The 26,424-nt window shown below is 52.3% G+C and overlaps 1 protein-coding gene across 10 annotated transcripts in view; it reads right to left on the bottom strand.

The window, feature by feature from the left end:
• Positions 1 to 26,424, bottom strand: part of CCDC187 (coiled-coil domain containing 187) — a 55,683-nt gene that overhangs the window by 10,825 nt on the left and 18,434 nt on the right. For 8 of the 10 annotated variants that reach the window (XM_084800229.1, XM_084800230.1, XM_084800225.1 and 5 more), the window contains 15 exons: positions 26,139 to 26,233; positions 19,859 to 19,928; positions 19,441 to 19,759; positions 18,948 to 19,128; positions 15,022 to 15,134; positions 10,785 to 10,882; positions 10,374 to 10,487; positions 9,759 to 9,883; positions 9,581 to 9,645; positions 5,484 to 5,590; positions 4,832 to 5,025; positions 3,758 to 3,845; positions 3,054 to 3,200; positions 1,969 to 2,099; positions 495 to 637 (listed from right to left, as the gene is read on the bottom strand). In XM_084800229.1, coding sequence (XP_084656355.1) covers positions 495 to 637; positions 1,969 to 2,099; positions 3,054 to 3,200; positions 3,758 to 3,845; positions 4,832 to 5,025; positions 5,484 to 5,590; positions 9,581 to 9,645; positions 9,759 to 9,883; positions 10,374 to 10,487; positions 10,785 to 10,882; positions 15,022 to 15,134; positions 18,948 to 19,128; positions 19,441 to 19,759; positions 19,859 to 19,928; positions 26,139 to 26,233 — 1,990 coding nt within the window. The remainder of the gene's footprint in view (positions 1 to 494; positions 638 to 1,968; positions 2,100 to 3,053; positions 3,201 to 3,757; positions 3,846 to 4,831; positions 5,026 to 5,483; positions 5,591 to 9,580; positions 9,646 to 9,758; positions 9,884 to 10,373; positions 10,488 to 10,784; positions 10,883 to 15,021; positions 15,135 to 18,947; positions 19,129 to 19,440; positions 19,760 to 19,858; positions 19,929 to 26,138; positions 26,234 to 26,424) is intronic. The other 2 variants (XM_084800224.1, XM_084800226.1) reach the window with 2 other exon arrangements.

Genomic DNA, 26,424 nt, shown 5'->3' with positions numbered 1-26,424 from the left:
TCTGGTGAAACCATGAGCAAACCTGACAGGCCATGATGAGGTGGGGACAGCCAGGAATCAAGTTGGACTACCCCCCACTAATGTCCCTGCCTGGAGGTTCTTCCTTGAACCTGGAAAATGGACTCCCTTCATCCCAGGGAAGGCCACGTTCAATATGGACAGCGGCAGGCCCGCACTGGGTGACAGACCAGATTAGCTCTGAGTAGCTGCACCTGCCAGGAGCCTGCAGCAGGGGAGCCTGTCTGGGCAGTCGCCTGTAGCACTCCATGTTCTGTGTCTCAGGTGTTGTGAGGGGCAGGCTTCCCGTGGGCCAGCCCAATGGGCACTCTGCTACAACTTGGTGTACATAGGAAGGCCTGAGTGGCCCAGGTCACACACTGGCCAGGTGGCCTGATATGTGGCCTGTCTCACCCCAAGCTTAATGCTGCCCCCACAGAAAGCTGAGGTCGGCTGTTGTCTGTTCTTGATTGGTCATTACCACTGCTCTGAACTACCTTGGCTGTCATGTTCACTCTCCGCTGGTGGGTCTGCAGTCCCAGGGGTGACATCTGCCCACTCGAGCCTGGGAGGTTGCAAGTGCTCATCAGCAGCTGAAGTTGTCTGGGGAGGTGTCGCCTCTTTCTGCGCAGGGGAGAGGCTGCAGGGTAAGACACAATAGAATAGTTGTGACTGTACACCCAGCTGCTCCATCCAGGTGCCCAGCCCTGACCCTAACACTCAGCAAGCCTTTGTCCCTGGAACCACCTTGAGCCACATCCAGGGCAGCTGTGGCCAGTGGCCAAGTAGAAGCCAGGGCCCTGGTCTCTCTTCACTCAGCAGCTTCCCAGTCAGGGCCTGTGCCTCAGATGGAGCAGTTGCTGTGGACCGCGGGCTGAGGCCTAAAAGCTTCTGATCTTCCACCTTGTTGCCCAGGCAACAAGTACATCATGTGAGTACCAGCCAGCCTGCCTCTTAGGACTCTGAGAAAACTCTAGAGGTTCAAAAGGACAGACTCCGAGAGCAGCACTTTCACCAGCAGATCAGTTCCCAGCCAGGAACAGACAAGCTGTCTTGGCCCAGCCTGCACCCTGTTGACAGGCACTGAGAGAAGGGTACAGAGTAATTGTTCTTGTCAAGCCCGGGGCTGGTGAGAGGTACCAGAGAAAGCTCTGAAAGATAGCCTCTCTTGCAGGCCAGCCTGAGGCAGGTGCTTCGGAGAGGTGGCTAATTCAAACCCCTCTCCCACCCTCAGGGTGGAGGGAGGGAGCCCAGGGACAAATGGCTAGGGCTTGGGTGGTGATAGCTTCCCCCCCCCCCCCAGGAGCTTGCTATGGGTGCCTGAATAGAAAAGACTGGCAGGATGAGAACCACTCCCAGATCACGCCCCCCCCCCACCAGGGCTTCCTGGCAGGGTGGAACACAATGTGTCTAGCATGGGGAAGCCAGGAAGGTCCTGATGAAAAAAGCCCCCTGTTGCTCCTTCCTGTGGTCAGGAGACACGCTTCACACCCTTCAAGCACATGCAGGGACCTCACCATCTTTTGCTGCAAAATGGCCTTGGTGGCCAGGCTTCAGAGAGAGGGAGAGGAGAGGGAGAGAGAGAGACAGAGACAGAGACAGAGACGCACAGAAAGAGGAGAGAGAGAGAGTGAGTGTCCAGCTGCTGCTGGCCATAGAACAACCCTATAGTAGTCCCAGAGGCTGGCGTGGTCACATGCATGCTCTCTGCTACCCTAAAGCCAGGCTGTTGTGTGCTCGGTCACTTGACAGCCCCACAGAAGTACTCTAGGAAGCTCCTTACCATAGGAAGCCACTCACACCCCTGCCAACCACAGAGCTGCTGGCTGCTCTTCCCTGGCCCCTCTGGTCCTCCCCTGTCCTTCCTGGGAGCTACTGAGTGAAATGGAGCCACAGAGAAGTTTAACACAAATGGCTTTTCTTGGCAAGTGCCAGGGCCAGCTCCCCTCACCCCAAGCCCGACACACTCACCCTGTGACATCCGAGCTCTCAGAGATTTCCTGAGGGTGGTGGCTTTGAGGGCTTCCGGGTCTGTGGCCCTCCATTCTCTGACTTGCCTCAGAGACCTCCTCCCAGGCGGCCTTGACTCTGGGGCTGCAACTCTAGGAAAAACAGCACAGGGCCTGGTGTGGCCAATGTTCAAGCCAGTGCCCTCTTCAGAAAAGCAAGAGGCAGGTACACAAGGCAGGAGCCACCACAGGACATGGCACACTCCCACAGGAGATGGCATACTCCCACAGGACATGGCACATTCCCACAGGAGTGGACACCAACTGTAATCAGCTGTCCTGTCCCCTACTAGCAGGTGTAGACATGAGACAGAGCTGGCGTTTCTGCCCAAAGCTGCCCAGAGGCATGGGGAACTCTAGTCAGGCAGCACAGAGGCCCCTCTCCTGACAATTGGCCTATGACAGGTGCTACAGAGAGATGCTCATCCAGTCCTTGTCCCTACCCTTAAGGGAGACCACTGTCCTCCTGCTTATAGATTGAGAGGAGCCCAGAGCGCCTGAGGCTGACTTTGCCCTCACCCATACACCTGTTCACGGTCTCAGCTTTGTGAGAGCAGCCAACCGCTCAGATCCACTGGCAAAGCGGGTGCTCTTTGGCTTTGTTGTTTGCTTGCTTTTGTTTTTGTTTTTGTTTTTTGTTTTTCAAGATATGGTTTCTCTACGTAGTCCTGGCTGCCCTAGAACTCGATCTGTGGACAAGGCTGGCCTTGAACTCAGAGATCCCCCTGCCTCTGCCTCCTGGTGTTTAGTCTGAGTCACTGGCCCCTCAGACTGCTGGCTGGTTCTTCTGCAGCTCAGCCCTGACTGGCCCCTTCTCTCTGCTGGGTCCTCCACCTCCCACGGAGCCTTTCTTCCACCCTTGGTCTGTAATAACTGCCATAGCTTGGAAGTCTGGCTCTTCCCCCAGAATACCTCTGCAGGGGCGGCAGCAGGTCACCTCCCTCTGCACAATCACCCAGCCCCAGCCCCTTGCCACCAAGAGTAACATCTGTGACACAAAGGATCCGTGACACAAAGGAGCCAGGTGAAGACCCTGGGAGTGCCCACCTGCAGCAGCCGGGCTCTAGCCTGGAGCTCCTCCCGCAAGTCGGCCACAGACCTCTGCACACTGAGGATAGACTGCTGATGCTGCAGGAGCTGTTTCCTGTCACGGTGCAGGGACAAGCACACCTTCTTCATGTATTGGATGTCCTTCTGAAGTTCCAGAGGAGAAAATTCCAGTTTGGACACGGAGGGCAGGGAGGGGACATCTGGGGGCCTCTGCCTCTTGCGCTGCCTGGCCCTCCTCTCCCCTCCACAGGCCCTTTGCCTGGCTCTCCCTGCTCAGCCTCTGACTTCAGTTAGGCCGGAGGGGAGCTGGGGTACTTATGTACCAAGTGACCCCCACATGCTTCTTCCTCTCCTCCCTGCTCTCTCTCCAGGCGTTAGCCACTGCCCTGCCTCTGTAGCATCCTTCTATTATAAAATCCTCCCAAGCTCTAGGAAACAGATGCTGCTGGTGTTCAGTGTGGCCCTGAAACTCCTATTGGCTAAGCTGCTTGTTGCCAGCCACAGCTAGCAGAGGTCTAAGCCTGGTCCAGGCATGTAGGACCATTTGCCACCTGGGATTTGTAGTCCTGCCGCCATAGGCCATTCCAGGCACCATATGGTCGTAAGCATCGTTGGAGGGTGGCCAAGAGCTCAAGGACGTTCTTTGGCACAGGGGTATTCTGGGACACTTCTGTGTGGCCATTCCTGGTCCCCATGCCTACCCATTCCTTCTCAAGTCTGCTGAAGGCTTGTTGTTGCTTTTCCCACAGATGGGCCCGGGCTACTTCTTGCCCCACATTACTCAGGCACCTAGAAGAGGGGGGAAAAAGCCACAGGCAACCCTGAGAGTCCATTCAGATAAAGAGAGAGAGCCACAAACCAGGACCAGGAGAGTCCCAGCAGCCAGGTCCACCTAGGCATCCCCCCACAGAGCAGACACCAGATTCTGGGGGCCCCAGACGCACCAGTCTAAGCTGTCACTCTTCCCTCCCACCATGTTCATGATAGTCTCATTGCTTAGGTGATGAAGGCCTAAGGTGACAGAGTCTCCCACTTGGAGACCACATCCAGGCAAGGGTTCTGCACTGACCCCAAGGCCTATGCCACCCTCAGCATGCTATTCCCAGCATGCATTGGACTGTGTATGGAGGGACCCCTCCCAAGCCAGCCCCAACAAGCCAAGAGGCTCCTGGATGCTCTGGAAATTCCATGTCTAAGAAATAGTCTCTTTTTTAAAGATTTATTTGTTTATTTATTTAATGTTTACAGTATTCTGCCTGCATGTACACCTGCAGGCCAGAGGAGGGCGCCAGATCTCATTATAGATGGTTGTGAGCCACCATGTGGTTGCTGGGAATTGAATCAGGACCTTTGGAAGAGCAGCCACTGCTCTTACCCTCTGAGCCATCTCTCCAGCCCTGGAAACAGACTCTTAATGTTCATAATGGCAACAGATTGGACACACAGTAAAGGTCTTAGCTGGGGGCAGGCCAAGGGAATGCTGGCATCCTGCCCTGTCCATGTGTCAAGCCAGTTATTTGGTGACATGAGGCCTAAGCCCCTATCAACACTACGAAACCCGTTGGAAACATTACAAACCTCACCAAGGAGGGGACAGTTGGCTGTTTTTTTATTTTAGTTTTGTTTGGGACACTTTACTATCTTACCTAAGTTTCTGCAGATGCCAGTCACTGTCTGGATCAGTGCAGCCATCTTTCCCTCTGTGTGTCCAGGTGTGGCAGGTGGGAGGCACACTGACAGGGGTGAAGCAGAGCCAGTCACAAGCATGCGCTCACCTTATCTGATGCTCTAGGCAGGTGAGCTCTGCACGGGCCTTTTCCTCTAGTGCCAGCTCCCGCAGCCGTAGCATGGCAGCCTGGTGCCGTGCACGCAATTCTTCGTCTCTCAGACTCTGCTCCAGCATGGCAACGGTGAAGCGATGGAAGGCTAGGGAACTTTCTGTTCCTGCCTCTGGGCTCGCTATGCTCCACTGCAGAGAAACAGACCAACGGAGTCTCGTCACTACTGTAACGACTCAACAGGTGGGAATAGATCCCAGCTCTCAGGAAGATGCCACCGACTCCAAGAACGTCCTCCTGAACGTCCACCACATCATTCCTGTCACTGTGCTACCTCCCTTCTTGGAAAGGCATCCCCTTGTGACTGTAAGCTCCCTGAGGGCAGGCAGTCCCTCATGCTCAACCCAAGCTGGGCAGGAGTTTAGCAAGGCAGGCTGGGCTGTGCACAGCCCTGGCCCAAAGCACCCTGCTGTCATGCAGGCCCTCAGCTGTCACCCAGTGTGGGAGGAACAGCTGGGGTGGCTACCAGCTGCAAGGATGGATGGTGGGATGGCAGGGTGACCCTCCCAAGATGAGGGCCAGAGGGGGCCCACTACCCACCACACCACCAGTATCATGTTGCCTCAAAATTATTCCCCATTCTTTGTACCTGGGAGGTAGATCTGTCTGAAAAGTGGAACTTGTCTAGAGCCCGCTGGGAGGAGGCAGGGTCCTGCTGCACCGGCTCTGAGAGAGAACACAGGCCTTGGCTGGGTCCTGTGGGAACCAAGTGGCATGTGCTTAGGGGCCTTTCCAACAGGAGGGCCAGATAAACAAAGTATGTCCGCGCCATAAAAGGCTCACATTCTACCTCTGACAGACAACTTCATGCCAGATGTTCAGGCAATGCTGGAAGGGCCTGGTAGCCTCCTAAGCTGAGGCTTTAAGATGGGACCCAGAGTTGTACACAGGAACAGACCAAACACAAGGTGCTGGGGTGACAGACCTTGCTCTCACAGGAGACACTGAGGCCAGAGGGGAAGGATGTCCTGAGTCCAGAAACAAGTAGGGCCGGGGCACTGCAGAGGGGCGGCTCCCCAGCTGCTGAGCTGGGTCAGCCCCCCTGCTACCGTAGGTCTCATGGAAAAGGCTTTTCGGTTAAAAATAGTTCAAGGAAGGGCAAGAGGAAGTGGACTTGCCATCATATCTGAGATGTGTTTTATACAGACATATTTATATATACATTTCCCAGACACTTGATATCAACAGCCCAGCACAGTGCTCACAGACACTAACAAAGGAGGTAACCATGACCACATCCTAAGAGAGCTAGGCTACAGTACAGGGAGGGAAAGCTGAGGTAGAGCCTGGCAGATCCCCACTAAAGGAGACAGAGCTGAGTCAGGCAGCTAGGGTTGGTAAAATGGTGTATTAGAGAGGCAGCCACAGGGAGAAGCCCAGGAGTTTATGCTTTTTTTATTTTATTTTATTTATTTATTTTGGTTTTGTTCTGTTTTTTCAAGACAGAGTTTCTCTGTGTAGCCTTGGCTGTCCTGGACTCACTTTGTAGACCAGGCTGGCCTTGAAGTCACAGAGATGTCTGCCTCTGCCTCCCAGAGTGCTGGGATTAAAGGCATGCGCCACCATGCCTGGCTGATTCTATGCTTCTAATACTCAGCATCTCTGAGTTTTCAGGTAAGAACTGTCTGGAGTAGTGCAGATAAAAAGCATGCAGAGGAGCCCAGTGTGGTGGTGCACGTCTTTAACCCCAGCACTCGGGAGCACAGGCAGGCAGATCTCTGTGAGTTCAAGCCAGCTGGCTAGTCACAAACTTGAAACCAAAACTTGAAAAGATCAGATTAAGTCCAGTAACTAGGACAGAATATGTATGTAGGGGAGAGGCGTGGTGGCGCACGCCTTTAATCCCAGCACTCGGGAGGCAGAGGCAGGCATTTCACTGTGAGTTCGAGGCCAGCCTGGTCTACAAAGTGAGTCCAGGACAGGCAAGGCTACACAGAGAAACCCTGTCTCAAAAACAAAACCAAACAAAAGAAACAACAACAACAACAAAAAAAAGTAAGTCTAGGATAGAGAAACCCTGTCTTGAAAAACAAAACAAAAAACCCCCAAAACTTGAGAGGCAGAGGCAGGCGGATTGCTGTGAGTTCAAGGCCAGCCTGGTCTATAAAGTGAGTCCAGGCCAGCCAAGGGCTGCACAGAGAAACTCTGTCTCAAAAAAACAAACAAAAAAATCAGGATGTACAGAAGTAAAACCATCTCACACCAGGTGAAGCTTTCAGCACCCAGCAGTACACGGAGCAGCAGGGAGTCACCCAGAGATGGATGCTACAAGTTTCTCATAACTGCCAACATGGCTGCACAGATGAAGCATGCTACCAAGCCTGACAACCTGCATTCAATGCCCAGGACCCATGCGGTGGAAAGAGAGAGCCAATTCCAGCTAGTTGCCATCTGACTCCCACATGTGTGCCATGTTACACAGCCCCCTAAACAAACAAACAAATATAAAAAAATTATAAATAGAAGTTTTCATAAAGGTATTCCTATGTTTAAAAGGGTAAGTGCTCTTTGATGGAGAGATAGCTCAGTGCTTACGAGCACCCACCGTTCTTCTAGAAGACTTGGGTTGGATGCCCAGCATCAACATGGCAGCACATAACAGTCTGTAAGCCCAGCTCCAGGAGGTCTGATGCTTTCTGGCCTCTACAGATACCAGGTAATGTACACATGCGGTACACACACGTGCATGTAGGCAAAACACTCATATATGTAAAATAAAATGTTAACGAATTAAAATTCATGGGTCAGTACAAGTATGGAGGGCATAAGAGAAGATCTGAGTAGAATTTTCAGAAACAAACATTTAAAACATTTCAAATGAAAACCACACTGATTAAAGGCAGATTAGACAGTGCCAAAAAAGGGACTCATAGCATCAAGGGGCCTAAGACAAAGGTAACTGAAGTTCCTGCAGAACCGAGAACAGGAACTTGCAAAAATAAGACCTGAACGTTTTTCCAAATCTGAAGAAATCGATAAACCACAGATCAAAGAACTTAAGAGACCCCAACACACAAACGTAAAGGAAATTAGAGGGTGTCATTATAAAGTGCATGACAAGGCCGGGCGTGGTGGCGCATGCCCTTAATCACAGCACTCGGGAGGCAGAGGCAGGAGGAACGCTGTGAGTTCGAAGCCAGTCTGGTCTACAAAGTGAGTCCAGGACAGTCAAGGCTAAACAGAGAAACCCTGTCTCAATATTATTATTATTATTATTATTATTATTATTATTATTATTATTATTATTAAAAATAAAATAAAATAAAATAAAACAAGGGCAAAACACAACATTATACGACCAACAAGAAACACTTCAAAGCCAGATGTGGTGGTGTACACCTGTAGTCCCAGCGCTAGGGAGGCAGAGGCTATACAAAGAAACCCTGTCTCAGAAAACCAGGAGGAGGAGGAGGAAAAACACTTCAAATACAATGACAAGTAGATGGGCAGTGGTGGCACACACCTTTAATCCCAGCACTCAAGAAGACTGTGAGTTTGAGGCCAGCCTGCTCTACAGAGTGAGTTCTTAGACAGCAAATGATACATAGGGAAACCATGTCTCAAAAAAAAAAAAAAGAAAGAAAGAAAGAAATAGACAAAGAGAAAGTAAGAGTGTAGCGAGGCGGAAGCCCCTTTTCCTAGTCATAGGAAAGCTGGAGTAAGTCTGCAAATGTCAAAGTGGGCTTAGGAGGGCAGGACATGTGGTTTAGCTGGGACTGTGCCTGGCCAACATGCATGAAGCCCAAATTCAATCCCCACCCACACCTACCCCCCCACTCTCCCCACCCACATCTCCCCACCCCTCTCATCCCCCCACCCCCACACAGCACAGGCCAGGCATAAGTATGCACATTTGTAATGCCAGGAGGCAGAGGCAGGAGGGTCAGAAGTGTAAGGTCATCTTCAGTTACCTGCTGAGTTCCAGGCCAGCCTAGGAGACCCTAAGATGTTAGCTAAGAAAAAACAAAACTTACATGCAAAGTAGACTCTAGGGCAAAACACACAAAAACCACGAAGCATCCCATACCAAAAGGGTGGATTCACCAAGCGCTCATCTGAATACTAAATGTTTCTGTTTGTTTCTGTTTCTATATTTGTTTTGTTTTGTTTTGAGACAGGGTTCTTCTGTCTAAGCTTGGCTGTCCCAGAACTCACTCTGTAGATTAGGCTGGTTTTGAACTCATAGAGATCAGCCTGTCTTTGCCTCCCGAGTGCTGGGATTAAAAAGGTACAGTGTGGCTTACAGTGCTAAGTGTTTATGTGCCAGTAGCACTAAGTGAGCTGCCTAGCTCTAGACAAGCTCACAGTGTGACATTTCAGCAGTGTGCCCTCCTCCCAGCCCCACCCTGATAACAGTAGGTATGAGGCAGGAAATCCCCAAGCATAGAGTGGATCCCAGTAAGTCTGTGCACCAACTGGTCCAACAGGCATTACAGTTGCTCCACCCAAAGCTGTACAATAGAGCATATGGCGTAGCCTAGCAAAAGTCTGAATGTGGAGATAATCAAATGTACTTTACGGCCACCAGAGGTGGGCAGAGAGGCCAGCTTCCCAGGAAGAGTCAGGCTGGGGGTGAGGCTGGAGCTGGTGTGACTAGCTCCCTGAGGCTACAAGCTCACCTGGGGTGGGGGTTGTAACACCATCCTTACCTCTCACCTGCTAGCACAGGTCACATGGGACACTCACCTGCAGAAACTGCCTTTAATTCCTCAGGGTGCTTCAAGGACTCTCTACGTGGGGAGGGTGGTGATCTGAAAGGCCAGAAACCCACCAGAGGTCACTAGAAACTGGAAACCAAAATTGAAGGGCCACCTCACCCTCCTCCACCCATGGAGGTCGCATCTGGTCTCAGCCTTAGCCTCACTTGGATCTGGTCATCACTGTGTTGACAAAAAATGTCCTGGGTTCCAGGCCACCAGACATATGCTGCTGCTCCCGTTTCGAAGTCTTTTCTGGCCTTTGCTGGGCTGACGGTTTCTCTACCCGCTGCTGTGTGGAGAGAGAGTCTGTTGTCACAGAGGGAGACAGAGCAGAGTTTTCACAGCCAGCTGGGCCAGGCTGGATCCCAGGATCAGGCAAGAGACACACACTTGAGTTTGTATGTCACACACACACACACACACACACACACACACACACACACACACACACACACACACACACACACACACGCCACAGGTCATGAGCTCTGGGCTCCGACAGAGACCCTGCTGCTCAGTGCCTCACAGGTCCTGGAGGGGGATGAGTGGGAGGCAAAGACATTGACTTGCGACCCAGCTTTGGGACCAGCCATGGTCACCCAGTGTGTCCATCCCACTCTTTTCAAACAAGTCCATGCCCCCAGCTCACATGGCTCTGTGTTCCCCCCTAGACTGCTGGTGCCTCCTGCTTTAGGAGGACCGAGGGCTGGGCGGGGTAGAAGGGATACTGGGCAGGGATAGCACACCAGTCAAGGCCTCAGGAGGGGCAGCCTGCTAACCTTCAGCTGGTGTTTGTAGACAAGCTCATCCAGGGCCATCTGCGCCTCCCAGACCTCTCGCTCCACCCTCTGCCGCAGAAGGGCCAGTGCTTGCTCCTGCTTCTGCTGGTCCAGCTGCCAGGAGAACCCATACCCCAGGGATTTGCCTATGCCTTGCTGGCAATGCGCTATGAAGGTCAACTTGGTAGAGGCTCGGCCTGGGCAGGGCCTGTCCCTCCTAGCTACCAATTACTCTTTCTACCTGGGGCTTCCCTATCCAGGCTGAGGGACAGGGGTGGGAGCTGCTTTTTAAACCTTATACTCAGCCTTGGGTGCAGACAGAGGCTGCTCCCGGCTAATCTCCAAACAGAAGAAACCTAAAGGGGACACAGTTGTCACTGGTCTGGCTGGGGATCATGGGGTGGGACGTACCTTCAGTGACTCGAGAAAACTCAAGGATTTCATCTGGAAATTGGTCAGGTGCCCGCCCTGCAGGCTTCCAGAATGTGGCCCCTCGGGCTCCTTCCGACCTGCAGACCACGGAGGAGGGCACCTGAGTGGCAGGTACGCTCCGAGCCTCTCTCCTGGTTGAGCCTCAGTGCTTCTTGGCCTGCAAGGAAACTGAGGCCAGAGGCCCGGCGGGAAGGCCCACGACACAAGGACTGTGCTGGTATCCAGCACTTCAGGGAGGTCTCCTTCTCTGCAGCCTCTCAGGAGACGGTGGCTGCAATGTGCCTGTATTCCCTCCCTCAAGCTCACTGTGGCTCACTCTGGTCACCATTCCAGAAGCAAGAAACAAGTTAGTGTAGGTGACAGGAACCGCCAGACAGACCCAGGTCCCAGTCTCAGCTCCATCCTGCAGTTTCTAGGTGACCCAGAACAAATCACTGGCCAGCCAGAGCATCTGAGGGAACACAGCTTCCCTGTGTGGGGCTTTCACAATGCCTTGACGGGACCTGACAGGCAGAAGCCACCAACGGTACCAATGGTGCTCGGGTGGGTATATGCAGCAGAGAGGGGAGTTCAGGGTGCTCCTAGGAATTCTGGGATGCCACAGATTATGTCCCTTGGAGGTTACAAAGTCCCCAAGGGTAGCAAAAGGGGCTTTTCTTCCTGCTGCCTACCCACCCCCACCCCAGGGCCCAGGGAGGCTTCTCCCAGGAGGAGCTCTGGGGAAGAGGTGAGGTCAGGGGTTGGCTGTGTCTCCCTCCTGGTCCATCTTCTGCCTCATTTTTTTGCTAAGAGTTAGCTAGTTAGCTGTTAGGGGAAGGATCAGAGGATGCCTTGGCCAGGATGAGAGGGCTTTTTTTTTTTTTTAAGACAAGGTTCCAACCAACGAACAAGCAAACAAAAAGCTAGCTGGGTGGTGGCGATCACCTTTAATCCCAGTACGTGTGAGGCAGATCCCTCCAAGTTCCAGGCCAGCCTGGTCTACAGAGCTGGTTCCAGGCCAGCCTGGTCTACAGAGCTGGTTCCAGGCCAGCCTGGTCTACAGAGCTGGTTCCAGGCCAGCCTGGTCTACAGAGCTGGTTCCAGGCCAGCCAGGGCTACACAGAGAAACTTTGTCTCAAAAAACAAATAAACAACAACAAAGTGTGGGGGGAGGCTCTTGCAGCTCCAATGTTTCAGAGGTGAAGAAAAGCAAAGCCTGGCCTCACCAGCCAGCCAGTCTAGCCTCTGTGGCGAGGTCCAGTCAGAGAGACTTGAAAAACAAGGTGGGGGTATCTGAGGAATGTTACCCGAAGTTTATTTTTTGGCCTCTATATGTGCATGCTCACATGAGAGCACACGCGTGCACACACACACACACACACACACACACACACACACACACACACACACACACCTTCCGCTCCATGCCATCACACTGACTATAGTTCCAACTCTCAACAGCCACCACAATATCCCTCACCAACAAGCATCTACTGAGCAGGGATGTCTAGATGTTGTAGACCAGAAAGTTCCACTGGATAGCGATGCTTCTAGTACTAACAGCTGGAATGAAAGCCTCCCTCTCATTGCTTCTCTGTGACTTACGAGCCTTTCAAAGGATGGCAAAAGAGGCTGAGGGATAAGACAGGGTGCCCGTCTTGTAAGGAGAGGGCCTCGACTCTCACACAACAGCAGGCCCTGTCCAGTCAGTCTGGAGGAAGAGCATGCTTAAGCCCAGCCGGGGTGGGCAGAGAGCCCTAGGGGTTTTCTGGAAATCTCACTGGCTTCCTGCACTATGCTTTCTGAGGAGACATAGGGCGTTGTCCTGGCTTAAATGCTCCTTCTAAAATCTATGTAGCTGTAGTCACCACGTAACAGGGTTACGAGGCAGGGCTTTTCAACAGTGACTGGGCCACTAAAGCCAGGAATGGACTTATTACAAAGGGGGTGGCTGGGTTGTGGGTGAAACTCACTGGTGCTGCCTTGAGTTCCATCTCCAGCACCCCATAAACTGGATGTGGTGGCACATACCTGTGTAATCCCGCCTCTTGGAGAGATAGAGGCAGGAGAATCAGGAGTTCAAGGTCATCCTCGGCTACACAGTGGATTACATAGAGGCAGCCTGGGCTATGTGAAGCCCTGTCTCAAAAGAAATCAATGGAACAAATGGACGGTTTAGCTCCACTGGCCTGCTGTGTGACGGGTAGGAAGAAGCCCCATCCCATCTGAACCGTGAGCCCCTAAATCTGCTTGTCCTAAGTTCAGGCCGATACCACAGCTACTCAGAGAGAGGCTGGAGACCCATGCAATGGTAATAGTGCCAACTCGGCAGGCTCTGGACCATCTCTGGGGCATCTCTGAGGCATCCCATGGAGCCAGCATCCGTTACTCCCCACTGATGCAGTGTGACCAGTTGCTGCAAGCTCCTGCTGCTGCCCTGTCTTTCCCCTGAGAGTCTCTGCCTTTGGAGTGTGACCCCACATAACCTTTCCTTCTTTCCACTTAGTTCCAGTCCAGTATTTTGTCACTAAAAAAAAAAAAATCATCCAGGGCCTTTGTTGGCTGACGATCTCCACACATACACTTCTTGCCCGTCCTGGCTCAGAATTCTCACCTGACATCTCCTGGTCCCCTAAACTGCAGATGTTGCTGGGATAGGACTTGAGCTCTGATCAGTGTCACTGTATGCTGTCACGCTCAGTCAGTGTGGCAGGAGCAGTAAGTCCATGGACCACTGAGGTTTGTTGTAGCCCTGCAGCCTGGAGAGTTGGCAGCTCTCACCTGACGTGCCTAGATGTCCTATGCTAGGTGGGTAGAGTCCTCCAGAGCGAGAGGCCAGGAGCCTCCACCTGCTGGTTCTCACACAGTGTAGAGAGGACAGCCCTTCACCACATACCATACGAGCTGATTCACAGCTACCAGCTACATCCATGGCTCTGAGCCCCGTCTGAGGCATCCCCTACCCACCCTTGTCAGCTCTGGCCTGGAGGGGAAGCCTGGGCCTCGCTAACTGCCCATGTTTTCTCAGACCAGTGCCCTAGGGATTCTGTCTGGTTAGGGGAGCTGGGCAGAGCTGAGGGTCAAATTTACTCTTTTATGTTTCTCAAAGCCAGGCACGGTCACTTTTGTTGTTGCTGTTTAATTTGGTTTCATTGTGCAATATTGGGGCTTGAACCTGTGGCCTTATACATGCTGGGCAAGTGTTTTACACTTGAGCTACATCCCCAGGCCTGCTCCCCGTGTGTGTGTGTGTGTGTGTGTGTGTGTGTGTGTGTGTGAGAGAGAGAGAGAGAGAGAGAGAGAGAGAGAGAGAGAGAGAGAGAGAGAATTTTATTTTTTTATCTATTCTGTTGTTTGTTAGGTCTCACTATGTATCTCAGGCTGGCTCGGAACCCTGTATTACCCAGTCTGGCTTTAAATTTGTGATCTTCTTCCTTCAGCCTCCTAAGTGCTGACCTTATAGGCTGATATATTACTACCATACTGAAATCCTGTCCTTTGAGGAAAATAAGCAAATAGCAATGACACAGTGAACAGTGCCAGGCTTGTTCAAGTCCAGCACCCAGCTCCTTGTCCCGCTAGGCGGGAAGGTTCCCACTGCAGCCTCCAGACCGCTAGCAGGACACACTCTGAGGGCACGGAAGCCCTTCCCAGCATTCTATGGTCAGGAGGAGAATGCCTTATACCCCTCCAGGTGCCGGCTCCTTAGCCCTGTGTTTCCTTAGCTGAAACCTAGGAACAAGGTCACTTAAGGACCAAAGAAAAGGGCTGACATCGAGCCAGGCGCGGTGGCACATGCCTTTAATCCGAGCACTTGGGAGGCTGAGGCAGGTGGATCCCCATGAGTTGAAGGCTAGTCTAGTCTACAAAGCAAGTCCAAGGCAGCCAAGGCTACACAGAGAAACCCTGCCTTGAAGGAAAAAAGAGAGGAAAAGAAAAAAAAAAGAGCTGACAGACACAAGGGAGGAAACAAAGGTGGCACTCCTGGGTGCAGGAGTGTGGCCGTTTTATAGACCGCAATGATACACATCGTGACAGGTACAACAGGAGCAGCGTAGGCGACAGGGCCCGGAGAGCCTCCAAACACTTTAATACTGACATGAGGCAGCCATCCACATAGAAAAAGATCCCTACCCTGCAAGACCAAGATCAAGCTAGGCAGTCAAGGAGGCCCACAGGAGGCCCCCCTGGCCACCCGACTAGCCAGCCCAGGGCCTATCTGCAGGCTCGCCCTTACCGCAGCTCTGGGTGGTCCAGGGCGTTACCAAATCTGTCTTTTTAGCTTCTGGCATCTCCTCCTGCCAAAAGGAGCCACAGGTAGGGTCCGGTGCAGCTGGCACCCCAAGTGAGCTGGAAGACAATCAGTGTAGGATGAGTGTAGTCACGATCAGGATGGAGCAGGGGAAGGGGTGAGTGTAAACACCCTAAATCGGTGGGAACGCTGGAAGACACAGGCAGTATTCTAGAGCCAGGCCTGAGGGCTTAAGCCCTGGCACACAATGAGCCTCTGACACACAGAGCATCAGTGAGCATGTGGCACTTGTACACGGATGACTTGCAAGATGGCCAATAGGCCGCAGGCTCATCAGTCAAGTATGGCCAGAGTGTGTGTGTGTGTGCGTGTGTGTGTGTGTGTGTGTGTGTGTGTGTGTGTGTGTGTGTGTGTAGCAGCCCAGCCAGTGTGCAGTGTCAGCTCCACTATGACCAGCTCTGCATGTGGGAAGAGAGCCCGATGTGCCAATGGAGCTCTCCTGGCCATCCCTGTCACCTACGAGGCTAGGGGGATTGAGGGTGACATCTCTCAGCGCCACCCCATGACTGGCACTCTGGCTCTGCCCTACAGCTGTGCCTGTGATGCAGAGCTGGGTCATCAGGAGAGAAGTAGAGCCGTGACTAAGGATCCTAACTCTCTATTCCATGGTCTCAGGCAGCTGGCCTCCCTCAGACAGGAAAGGCTACAACAGCCGCCGTGGGCAGCAAGCTGCCTGGGGCAGGTGGGCATTCAGCAGCTGCCAGGGATTAGAAGGCTTTGAAGCAGAGGATGAATATGTAAATTGGCTGGTGTGGGTGGCAAACACAGACAGCCTCAGCTCCCTCTACACTCTCCCCGGGGCACCATCTGTCCCTGGCACACGGTGACCTGGCCTCCACCTGACTTGCCAAATATATCACCCAATCCTGTGTCTAGCAGGCCTCGAGGTCCACAGGTCTCTCTCCAGCCTTTTGCAAGGTGGGTACCGGGCAGGGCTAGGATATGGTGTGACCACACCCAGCCCCTACCTGGAGTAAAGGTCTGGGCGAGCATATGGACACGCGTTGAGGCTGCAAGGCACTGTGGGAATGTAGACATAGAAGCAGTTTCCAGAAAGCAGGAGCGATGGGGCGGAGTCAAATGTGAAGATAGGTGGGGCCAAGCCCCATGAACAGCTGGCTAGCAGCTGGAGAACTTCTAGTGTTCTGAACAGGGAGGAGATGGTGACAGGCTGTGCCCTCACCCATCACCAAGTGCCTGTCGGGTGGAGGAGGGGATCGCACCCCGCCCAAGAGGTCCAGGCCCTAGATGGTGCACTTGAGGGCAACAGAAGGAAAATCCACAGCCTGGAAAAAGAAGCGCTGGCTTTGATCCCCAGAAATAAAACCGTCAGGGCCACCTGGCCACCCAATGGGACTAGCAAGCCTGCTCCCCACTTTCTTAGAGAACCCCACCTTTCTGGGGGAAAGGCTCTGAGTATGACTTCTGCCTCTGCTGGTCTCTCCTGGACCAGCTAGCCCTGGTCCTGCAGAAGCCAGGGGCCCACCCAGGTGTGCACCTCTGGGCCAAGGACACAACGCAAGGATGGCACACGTATGTCCAACCTGGAGCCCACACACTCGTGCCCCAGGGCAGCTGAGTGGACATCCAATACAAAACTGATATATTCTGTTCTTTTCCTTTTCTTTTTTTTTTTTTTCCTTTTTTTTTTTTTTTGGTTTTTCGAGACAGGGTTTCTCTGTGTAGCCTTGGCCATCCTGGACTCACTTTGTAGACCAGGCTGGCCTTGAGCTCACAGCGATCTGCCTGTCTCTGCCTCCCAAGTGCTGGGATTAAAGGCGTGCGCCACCACTGCCCGGCTCTTTTCCTTTTCTTTTAAAGCTTTGTTTGAGACAGGGTTTCTCTGTGTGACAGCCCTGGCTGTCCTAGACCCAATTTGTAGACCAGGCTGGCCTTGAACTCACAGAAATTCACCTGCCTCTGCCTCCCGAGTGCTGGGACCAGGAATGTTAGCACCAGGGTCATTTGCACCTGGGTCTGGCTCCTTGGGGTCACCTAGCCTGTCCATCTAAGAGCCTGGGACACTAAAATTAAACCTGTGAAAATTCTGCAGCAGTCCATGGTGGAATGGGGTTGCTGGTAGCAGAGGAAAATCCCAGCACAATGCTTCCCCCTACTGGCCAGTATGAGTCAGTGCAGACACAGGCCTCCCCATCCAGGAAACAACAAATCCACCATCTTCTAAGAAGATCAAGAAGTTCCTTAGATGGGGTGAGTTTCCTAGTGGGATGGCAGGAGCAGCACCTGGTCCCAGCTCCAGGAGGACAGGGGGCAGGGTCTGGGGAGGCCGCATCCTCTTCTGCTGTAGGTGGATGCACTGAGGAGGGGAGGAAATATGAGCCCGCTCAAGGTAGACAGACAGCTGAGGTTTGACATTTACCCACTCCCCCAGGGTTGGCCCAGAAGTTGGCTTCTGTGTCCGAAGAAACATTAACTACAGCCTCCCCCTGCCTGCGTATGTGGCATCTGCTCTCACCCCTGGACGTACACTAGAGGGACTATCTTCTAAGCTAAGCAGCTGCTGAGAAGACAGCTTGGGCTGTGGTTAGCAGTATACCAAACTGAGGTCAGAGGTTATCCTGGTGACCTGTGTCAAGCACACACACACACACACACAGGGCCAGCTGAGCTCCCGTGGCGGGTGGCCTCCCAGCCTCCTCCAGAACGCACACCCTCAGTTTTGGCTACAACTCTGTGGAGAGGCTGTTGAGGCTGGAGTTAGCCGCCTAGGGTGCAGGTTTTGTGGGGCATGAATTCTTAGCTATCTTGGGGCACATGTCCTCTGTGGGCTGCAGACTAAGGACAGCAAAGTGAGAGGGGTGTGGGTTGGTCACAGAATCTCAAAAAGGAGGCCAGAGTAGGGGCACTTGAGCACCACGGAGCCTCTAGTAATGGAGGGAGCCTCGGACAAGGCTCAGGTGACAGAATTGTAAACAGGTGAGGGGAGATGCTTTAGGAGGCGGAGGAAATTTTCCAGAGGGTTAGCCAAACATACGCCCAAGTCCTGGAAGGGCAGAAACCACAACTGCAGGCCAGGAAACCCTTAGCTTTCTAGTGGGCGGCTGCTGAGGGTCAACTACAGAGTTCCTATGGCACAAAGAGCCCCCCCCCCAGAGGCAGCCCTGGGATTCAGTGGGGGCCACTGAGGACTGGGCCTGGTGGAGCAGGATCTAAGAGAGGGCAGGAACGGGATGAGATGGGTGTAAGGGCACAGCGAGGCTCACACAAACTGCACAAGGGAGCAGGGCGTGGTGGCACTTGGGGGAGGGGGGGCAGAAGGCAAGCGATTGATGTGAGTTTGAGGCCAGCCTGGTCTACAAAGTGAGTCTAGGACAGCCAAGGCCACAGAGAGAAACCCTGTCTTGAAAAGCCAAAAAAACCAAAAACAAAACAACAACAAAACTGCACAAGGGGCATCCTAAGCACCTGTGTGGACCGCACCGGAAAAGGCTGAGGCCAGGGTTAGGGACAAAGGCCAGACATGGGACAGTGAAGTGAACCCACACAGGCTGACGAACCCTGTGTCAAAGCCCTCACATATACCCAGCCTCCTAGCAACCAATGAGAAAAAGCTAAAGCCAAGAGGATCTCCCAGGCCTGTGAGCTGGCACAAAGGAGGGTCTGTTAGTTAGTATGTCTCCCTGTGTAGTGAGGGGTTCCGGCCAGAGGTGAACCAGATGTGTTGTGTGATGTGGGCCACAGTGGGAAGCAGCACGTCTGGGGAGCTGTGTCACGTTCCACCTGGCCTGATGCACCCAGACTCCTGGTTGGGGCCTCTGGGCTAACATGAGGACCCTCCACGGAAGACATGAGGCAGACCTAATGGCCCTAGCAGAGCAAAGTGGACTCACCTCCTCATGCAGGCGCCAAGGGCCTGGAGGGTAGCCATCTTTCTCTGCAGCTTCTTCTCAAGCTCCCGGTGTCTCTCCTCTATGGCATCTTTGGAAGAGGCCCTGTGACTTGAGCCAGCAGGATATGGCTGCGTGTGAGGGACGACCTGAGCTACTGAGGCAGGGGGGCTGGACGCAGGGCCTGCAGAGAAGAGAAGCCTTGTTCTTGCCTCTTGGGGAGACAGGCAGCAGGCTTTGGGAAGAGCCTCGGCCTTCCCTCAACAGGGGATGAGACAGCTACACCCTGTGCCGTATGTCACTCAGAGGACATCAACTGTTGTCACTACTCTCTTTGTCTGCGAAACTCCCACCTTGCTCTCCAGAAAGGAAACGGAATGGGGCCCAGCCACGCATGACACCCACTGCCCAGGCCCACCCTGGGGCTGGCTCTCAATGTGAGTCCCCAGGTTTGGGCTCTGCGTCTCCCAGCTGGGCCTCCATGGCAGCATCTCACCATCCTGGAAGTAGGTGCTGGGAAGAAGGAGCTTGGCCTGTCCGTCCACCCAGTCCTGGGGAGTCCCTCTGCCCCCTTGAGGCATTAAAGTTCTGAGGTGGGAGGGAGAAATGAGCGTGGGGGTAGCAGGTGTCTTGCTGGGGCCCAGCGTGTCCGAGGCCGGGTCACCGGCTGTGTCAGGCGACGTCGGTTTATGCAGTTTGGTGGTCAGGATGTCAATGCGCTGTTTGAGGGCATCAGCCATGGTCTCCAGTGCCTGTAGCCGGGCCTGCTTGTACTGGAAGTGCAGGAGGCCCGATGGACCCAGATGCTCAGCGTCCTGTGGGCCCAGGTAGATGCTCAGTCCCCAGGGCATGGCCTGGAGCTTCATGGGGTCAGGGGAGGAGGTGGTAGATGGTATCAGAGGGGCACCACTCACGCCTTCCCGGGGGTGTCTGGCGTCCTGGGTCTCAGAGCGGGTCCATGGTTTGTTCAAACATAGACAGAAGCTGCAGGGAGAGAGGGGTTGGTTGGACACTCAGCCCCAGCAACATGGTGTTGAACAGTGTGTGTAAAACATGCATGTGTGAGTCGGGCGGTGGTGGTGCATGCCTTTAATCCCAGCCTTTGGGAGGCAGAGGCAGGTGGATTGCTGTGAGTTCAAGGCCAGCCTGGTCTACATAAGCGAGTCCAGAACAGTTAAGGCTACATAAAGAAACCTACATAAAAAAACCCAAACAAACAAAAATACAAAAAAAACCCACACACACGTGTGAGGCAGGGAAGGTCGATGAAGGCATCTGTGACGGAGTCAGAGTTGACCACAGACTGGTTAACTAAGTATCAGAAGCAGGGATATAAACAGATATATGCAGACACCCCACCATGCTCACAGCCACAGACAAACCAAAACCAAAGCTGACACACAAACAGGAGGGTCCACGAACGCATGATGGATCGACACTGTGAGGCGCATCCACATGACGGGATATTTCTCAGCCTTAAGTATGAAGAGAGAACGATCCCCATTACGCCAGGGATGAACCTCAGAGACATCAAGCTGAGTGACATCCGTGACTAAAGGTCGGCTCAGACAGGACCCCACATCTCTGACCTCACCTAAGCCCATCAGATTCAGAGACAGACAGATGGATGACGCCAGGGGCCGGCGGGGGCTTCTGGGTTGGTGTTAATGGGGACAAAGGATCCATTTGGGGAGAGGAGAGTGTCCCGGGGACAAATGTGTAGCACCATGACCTGGGCCCACTGGCTCTGCATGTACAACAGTTAAGTCAGGCGTGGTGGTGTATGTCTGCAATCTCAGCACTCGGAAGGCCGAAGTAGGAGTGTGAATTTAAAACTACAGAATGAGGGGATGGAGAGATGGCTCAGTGGTTAAGAGCACCACCTGCTCTTCCAGAGGTCCTGAGTTCAATTCCCAGCAACCACATCCTGTCTCACAACCATCTGTAATGTGATCTGATGCCCTCTTCTGGCCTATAGATGTACCTGTAGGCAGAGCACTGTATACATAATAATGAATAAATAAATCTTTAAAAAAAAAAAACAAAGTACAGAATGAGACCCTCGCTCAAAGAAAGAAAGAAAAGAAAAAGAACAAATGATGCCGGGTGGTGGTGGCGCACGCCTTTAATCCCAGCACTCGGGAGGCAGAGGCAGGCGAATCACTGTAAGTTCGAGGCCAGCCTGGTCTACAAAGCGAGTCCAGGACAGCCAAGGCTACACAGAGAAACCCTGTCTCGAAAAAGCAAAAAAAAAAAAAAAAAAAAAAGAACAAATGATGCCTGGTGTGGTGTTGCACGCCTTTAGTCCCACCTAGCACTTGGGAAGCAGTGACAGGTGTGTCTCTGTGAGTTCTAGACCACGAGACCCTGTCTCCAAATAAATAGCAGTAAAAAACCTAATCAAACAATCAGAAAAGAAGGTAGGTGGTGGCACAGGCCTGCTAAAACCAGTTTCTCAGGAGGCTGAGGCAGGAGGATCACAAGTCTCACATCAGCCTGGACAACTTAGTGAGACCCTGTCCCAAAATAAAAGGCTGGAGGTTTGGGGTTTTTTTTTGGTTTTGTTTTTTGTTTTTTTTAAGGCTAAGAAGGGAGTCAATGCCTTTAATCCCAGAACTCAGGTAAAGTAGGTAGGACTTTGTGAGTTTGGGGACAACTGTCATAAATAAATAAAGAAAAGCTAGGGATGCGGCACAATGGCAGAGGATTTGCCTAACACGCATGAAGCTCTGGGTTCAGACTCCAACACAGAAGTCAAGAGGAGGGGTGGGGAGAAGCCGATCAACTGGGCTAGAGCTGAGTTATTTTAACTGCCCTTAATAATAAGGTACTGGGGCTGGAGAGATGGCTCAGAGGTTAAGGGTACTGACTGCTCTTCCAAAGGTCATGAGTTCAATTCCCAGCAACCACATGGTGGCTCACAACCATCTATAATGAGATCTGTATACACAATAAATAAATAAATCTTTAAAAATAAATAAATAAATAAATAATGAGGTACTGTAAAACACCAACGACTTTAGAAGAAAGGGTGTTGAATATGCTTTATAACGCACAGATGAGAAATGTCTGGAGATGGATGCATTTAACCTCATTTAAATATCATGCAGTGTGTGCGTGTATCAAAACACCACATGTACCCATCTATCCATATGCACAATTTATGTATCAGTTAAGCAAACGCTTAAAATCCAGATGGATTGAGGATTTTTAAAAAATGGTTATCGTTGTAAATATTATGTGTATTTTAGCATAGTTTTTAAAAGTGGAAATAAAAGGAGGCCAGGATTCTCAAGGGAGACAGGGCACCCTCGATAGCCCCGGAGGGAGCCAGAGACGCCAGGCAGGCTGCAGAGGGCTGCCTGTGGGTGTGGTGACTGGCTGGACCCGAGGCCTCTGTTCGTGGCTAGATGCTGCTGCAGAAGTTTACAGATACAGGCATCTAGAGTGCCTGTCAGATATGAAATCTCAAGATACAGTCAGGAAAAGACAAGGCCGAAGGAGAGAGAGAGCTGGGGAGGGGAGGGCTGGGGTGGGGGAGCCCCCATCTCATCTAGGGAGAAAGGTATACACAGAGAGAGGGGTAGGAGCAGGCACCAAGGTGGACAGCTCTAAGTTAAGTTCCTCCAAACACTGATGTCAAAAACACAGGAAAGATGCCCCAAACAGGGAGGTTGAGGCGGGACGTTTCTGCTAACAGCCTCCTGAGAGGTGCTACCAATGCCAGCTTTGTACCTCCACCATTGATAGTCAGCATGAAGCCGGGTGGCTGGCGAGACCTAGGAGTGGAGGAGGGGAAGACCTGTCCTGTTTTGGTGGTGAAGGAAGAGGATGAGAGGGAAGGAAGGAGGAAGAAGAGATGGGCATGTGGAGAAGTCAGCTCTCAAACATCGCTGGCGGCGGGGGGGGTGGGGGGGGGCACTGGAGAGATGGCTCAGAGGTTAAGAGCACTGGCTGTGCTTCCAAAGGTCCTGAGTTCAATTCCCGGCAACCACATGATGGCTCACAACCACCTATAATGAGATCCGGTGCCCTCTTCTGGGCATACAGGTGTACATGCAGGCAGAACACTGTATACATAATAAATAAATAAATAAATAAATAAATAAATAAATAAATAAATAAAGCATCGCTGGGGGTGGGGGTGGGGCGGTTGGAAGGCGGTGAAGCCGCTGTGGCAAACAGCTTGCAAGTTTCTCAAAGAACTCCACAGAGAAGCACAGCGCATGTAAACACCGCCCACCCTTCACCCCTCACCCTCCACCCCCGACCCCGGGCCCCTCCCAGGGCCACATGTTCCCAGGCAGGAGCATGGGGGGTGGGGGGGGCATCTCTGACAGGAGGGAATGGATTACGAGCTGGAGACACCCAGGTCCAGTCCTGTCCCAGGCACTTGGCGCCAGTCATAATCCCAAATGTCGAAACCTTGAAAGAGCAAATTCCTCAGAAGCCTCAAATTCTAATTCTGATGTATTAAAATTGTGAATGCTGAAGCCCAAACCCTGGAAGCCGGAAGTGCTGGGTTCCCAGGAAAAGAGCCTGCAGGAGAGGGTGGCAAGCGGGCTTTGTGGCTGGGACCTACCCGCTCTCCGCATGATGCAGGAAGAGTGCCTAGAACCCTGGGGACATATTTGTGCCTGCAAGGGGTTCCCCAAGGGCCAGTATGTGATCCTCAGCGGCACAGCTGGGGAGACCCTCAGCGGGAAGGGATGGGAACAGGAGCCCCAAGAAGTGAGGTCCTAACCGAGAAACAGCGGACCAGCACCCTCCCACCATGATTCAAGACTTCAGAACACAGGCCAAGAGCCAGGCGGTATCATCTCCCCCAGACTGTCTGTATGCGTTAGCCACTGTCCACTGTTTAATACATTAAAAATGTATTGGTTCGGTCTAAGATTGTTAATAAAAGACACAGTCTGAAGCGGACTTTAAAGCTGCTAGCACTACGCTGAGCAGAACATAAACTAATACAAATCTTCTCCTAAACTATGGTAAACAAACTACTCTAAACTGATATATAATACATATACCCCAAGCATTTGCCACTAAGATGCTCGTCCAGCCATTCTTCCCTTTGTCTTTCTACATCGTCAACTGTCTCTCGCCCCACAACAGCCCACCCCATGATCTTTTTGCCCTTAGTCACAGATTTTTTTTTTTTTTTTTAGATTTTCAAGACAGGGTTTTCCTGCATAGTCTTGGCTGTCCTGAACTCACTCTGTAGACCAAGCTGGCCTCGGAAGTCACAGAGATCCACCTGCCTCTGCCTCTGCCTCCCTGGGATTATAGGCATGGGTCACCATGCCCAGCTTAGATGTCAATTCTTTTCCCACATTTGACTTGCCAGTGTTGTCTTTCATTTTCATTTTATCTCTAGTCACATCCTCACTGGGCTGGAGGTATAAATCGCACAAAGACTTTGATAGTCCTAATTAATTACTTCTTGGCATTGTTTGCCGGTATGGCTCCAGAAAAGAGCACTCCTGTACACAGACTTTGTGTACCCCAAAAGCACCGAAGCCCCCTTGGCCTGTGAGACAGTGTCCTTTCTTTTCTTTTGGTGGGGGAGGGTTCAAGACAGGGTTTCTCTGTGTAGCCCTGGGTGTCCTGGATTCACTTTGTAGACCAGGCTGGCCTCGAACTCACAGAGGTCTGCCTGCCTCTGCCTCCTGAGTGCTGGGATTACAGGCGTGTGCCATCACGCCTCACTGAGACGTCCTTTCTATGAAAAAATAAACTGTTGGATCCCACTCTTTGGGTGACATCTCTCCTCAGAAGACTGTTTATCCCTTACCCAGATGAGTAAGGCGAGAAAGCTGGGTGTTAAACCACAGATCATGCCTGCCTCCTAGTGGGCGTGGTCTGTCTGCTCAAGTAAATCTCCCTTTGAAAATGTCAATACATCTCTCAAATAATTTAGTGTGTGTGTGTGTGTGTGTGTGTGTGTGTGTGTGTGTGTGTGTGTGTGTGTTTAGAATTTAAATTATTCACGGCTATAATTTTCACTGTTAGATTTTTTTCCCCTTTGGGGATTTCTGCATTTAGAGATGTGCTGCTCTGGACTATTGTATGGCCCAACCCCCAGGGATGTGCTCAGAAGAAATAAAGGCAGGTGTTTAAACAAGCACACGCACGCCCACGAGCCCATCACTGTTGGTAGTGGAAAGTGGGAGCCACCTGAGTCCACAGCAATGGATAAAGGAAATGCAGAGACCCTGGTGCGCTGGCAAGCTTCCAAGAAGGCCTGTGTACAGCTTTCCTGTAGTGAGCCTGGGAGAACCCACCACTGACAGGAAGTGTCCGAGCTGCCTTCTGAGAGCTGAGGGGGCGGGGGGCGGCAGGGGTGGCGGCAGCTTACAGTGTGGGTTTCCTATGGTGGTACTGGAGGCAGGCAGGTGACATTTGCACACTACACCCCCATCTTATAGGTTTAAGAACATGTCAGAAGCAGGCAGGATGTCTTGGTGGGTAAAGGCAGCCTGAGTTCCAGGGACTGAACACACACAGTAAGGGCTACTAAGTAAATGTATCTATGAAAGCTAGGTTCTGGGGAGAGCTCAGTCACGTGCCTGCCATATAAGCATGGATTTAATCTCCAGAACCCACATTAAGAGAAAAAAAAAAAAGAGTCAAATGTGATGGTGCATGTTATAATCCAGCGTTAGGGAGGCAGAGGCAGGAAAATTCCTGGAGTGCATCAGCCAGCCAGCCTAATCAGCAAGCTGCAGGTCCCAGTGAGAGACCCTGTCTCAAATACCCAAGGTGGGCCAGCGTGGTGGCACACTTCTGTAATCCCAGCACTGGAGAGACAGAGGCAGGCGGATCTCTGTGAGTTCAGGGCTAGCCTGGTCTACAAAGTGAGTCCAGGTCAGCCATGGCTCCATAGAGAAACCCTGTCTTGAAACCCCAACAAAACAAAACAAAAAAAACCCAAGCTGGACAGCTCCTGCGAACCAACATCTGAGTTCAGCCTCTGGCCTACACATGCACAGACATGTAAAACCGTGTAAACACAAAGTATATATACATATATTCACACTCATTCTCACCTCAGCAAAACACAGTAGTGTCTCCAGTCTCTAAAGCACTCCCAGGGAGATACACCGCCACGCGCAATGTCAGAGACCCTTCAGAGTTCACCCTCCCTCCTCCACTCTGAGCTCCAGGGAGAACATCCCTACCCTCCCCACCCACCTGTCTGGAGCCTCTTGGTCCCCAAGCACCATGCCAGATGTCACTTTACTCCACTTCTGCAGCGGTGTTTCCAGGCTCCCAGGGGCTTCCAGGCCCTAAAGCAGAGAGGACACATAAGATCCGCAGCCTCATTTCAGTTCAGAGCTGGGCTCCAGCACCTTTCAGGGGCTCAAGCCTTGACTCTTAGGGCATTTCAAAGAAGGCAAAGGGGCAAATGGGTCACTTTAGCCCTGTCTACCTGTGGAGCCAGTGTGCAGGAACACCCTCAAAGTGCCAAAGACGAACC

This window comes from Acomys minous, assembly GCF_964271855.1.
Source record: "Acomys minous genome assembly, chromosome: 10".
NCBI classification, from domain to species: domain Eukaryota; kingdom Metazoa; phylum Chordata; class Mammalia; order Rodentia; family Muridae; genus Acomys; species Acomys minous.
This window is presented reverse-complemented; position numbering and strand designations above follow the sequence as displayed.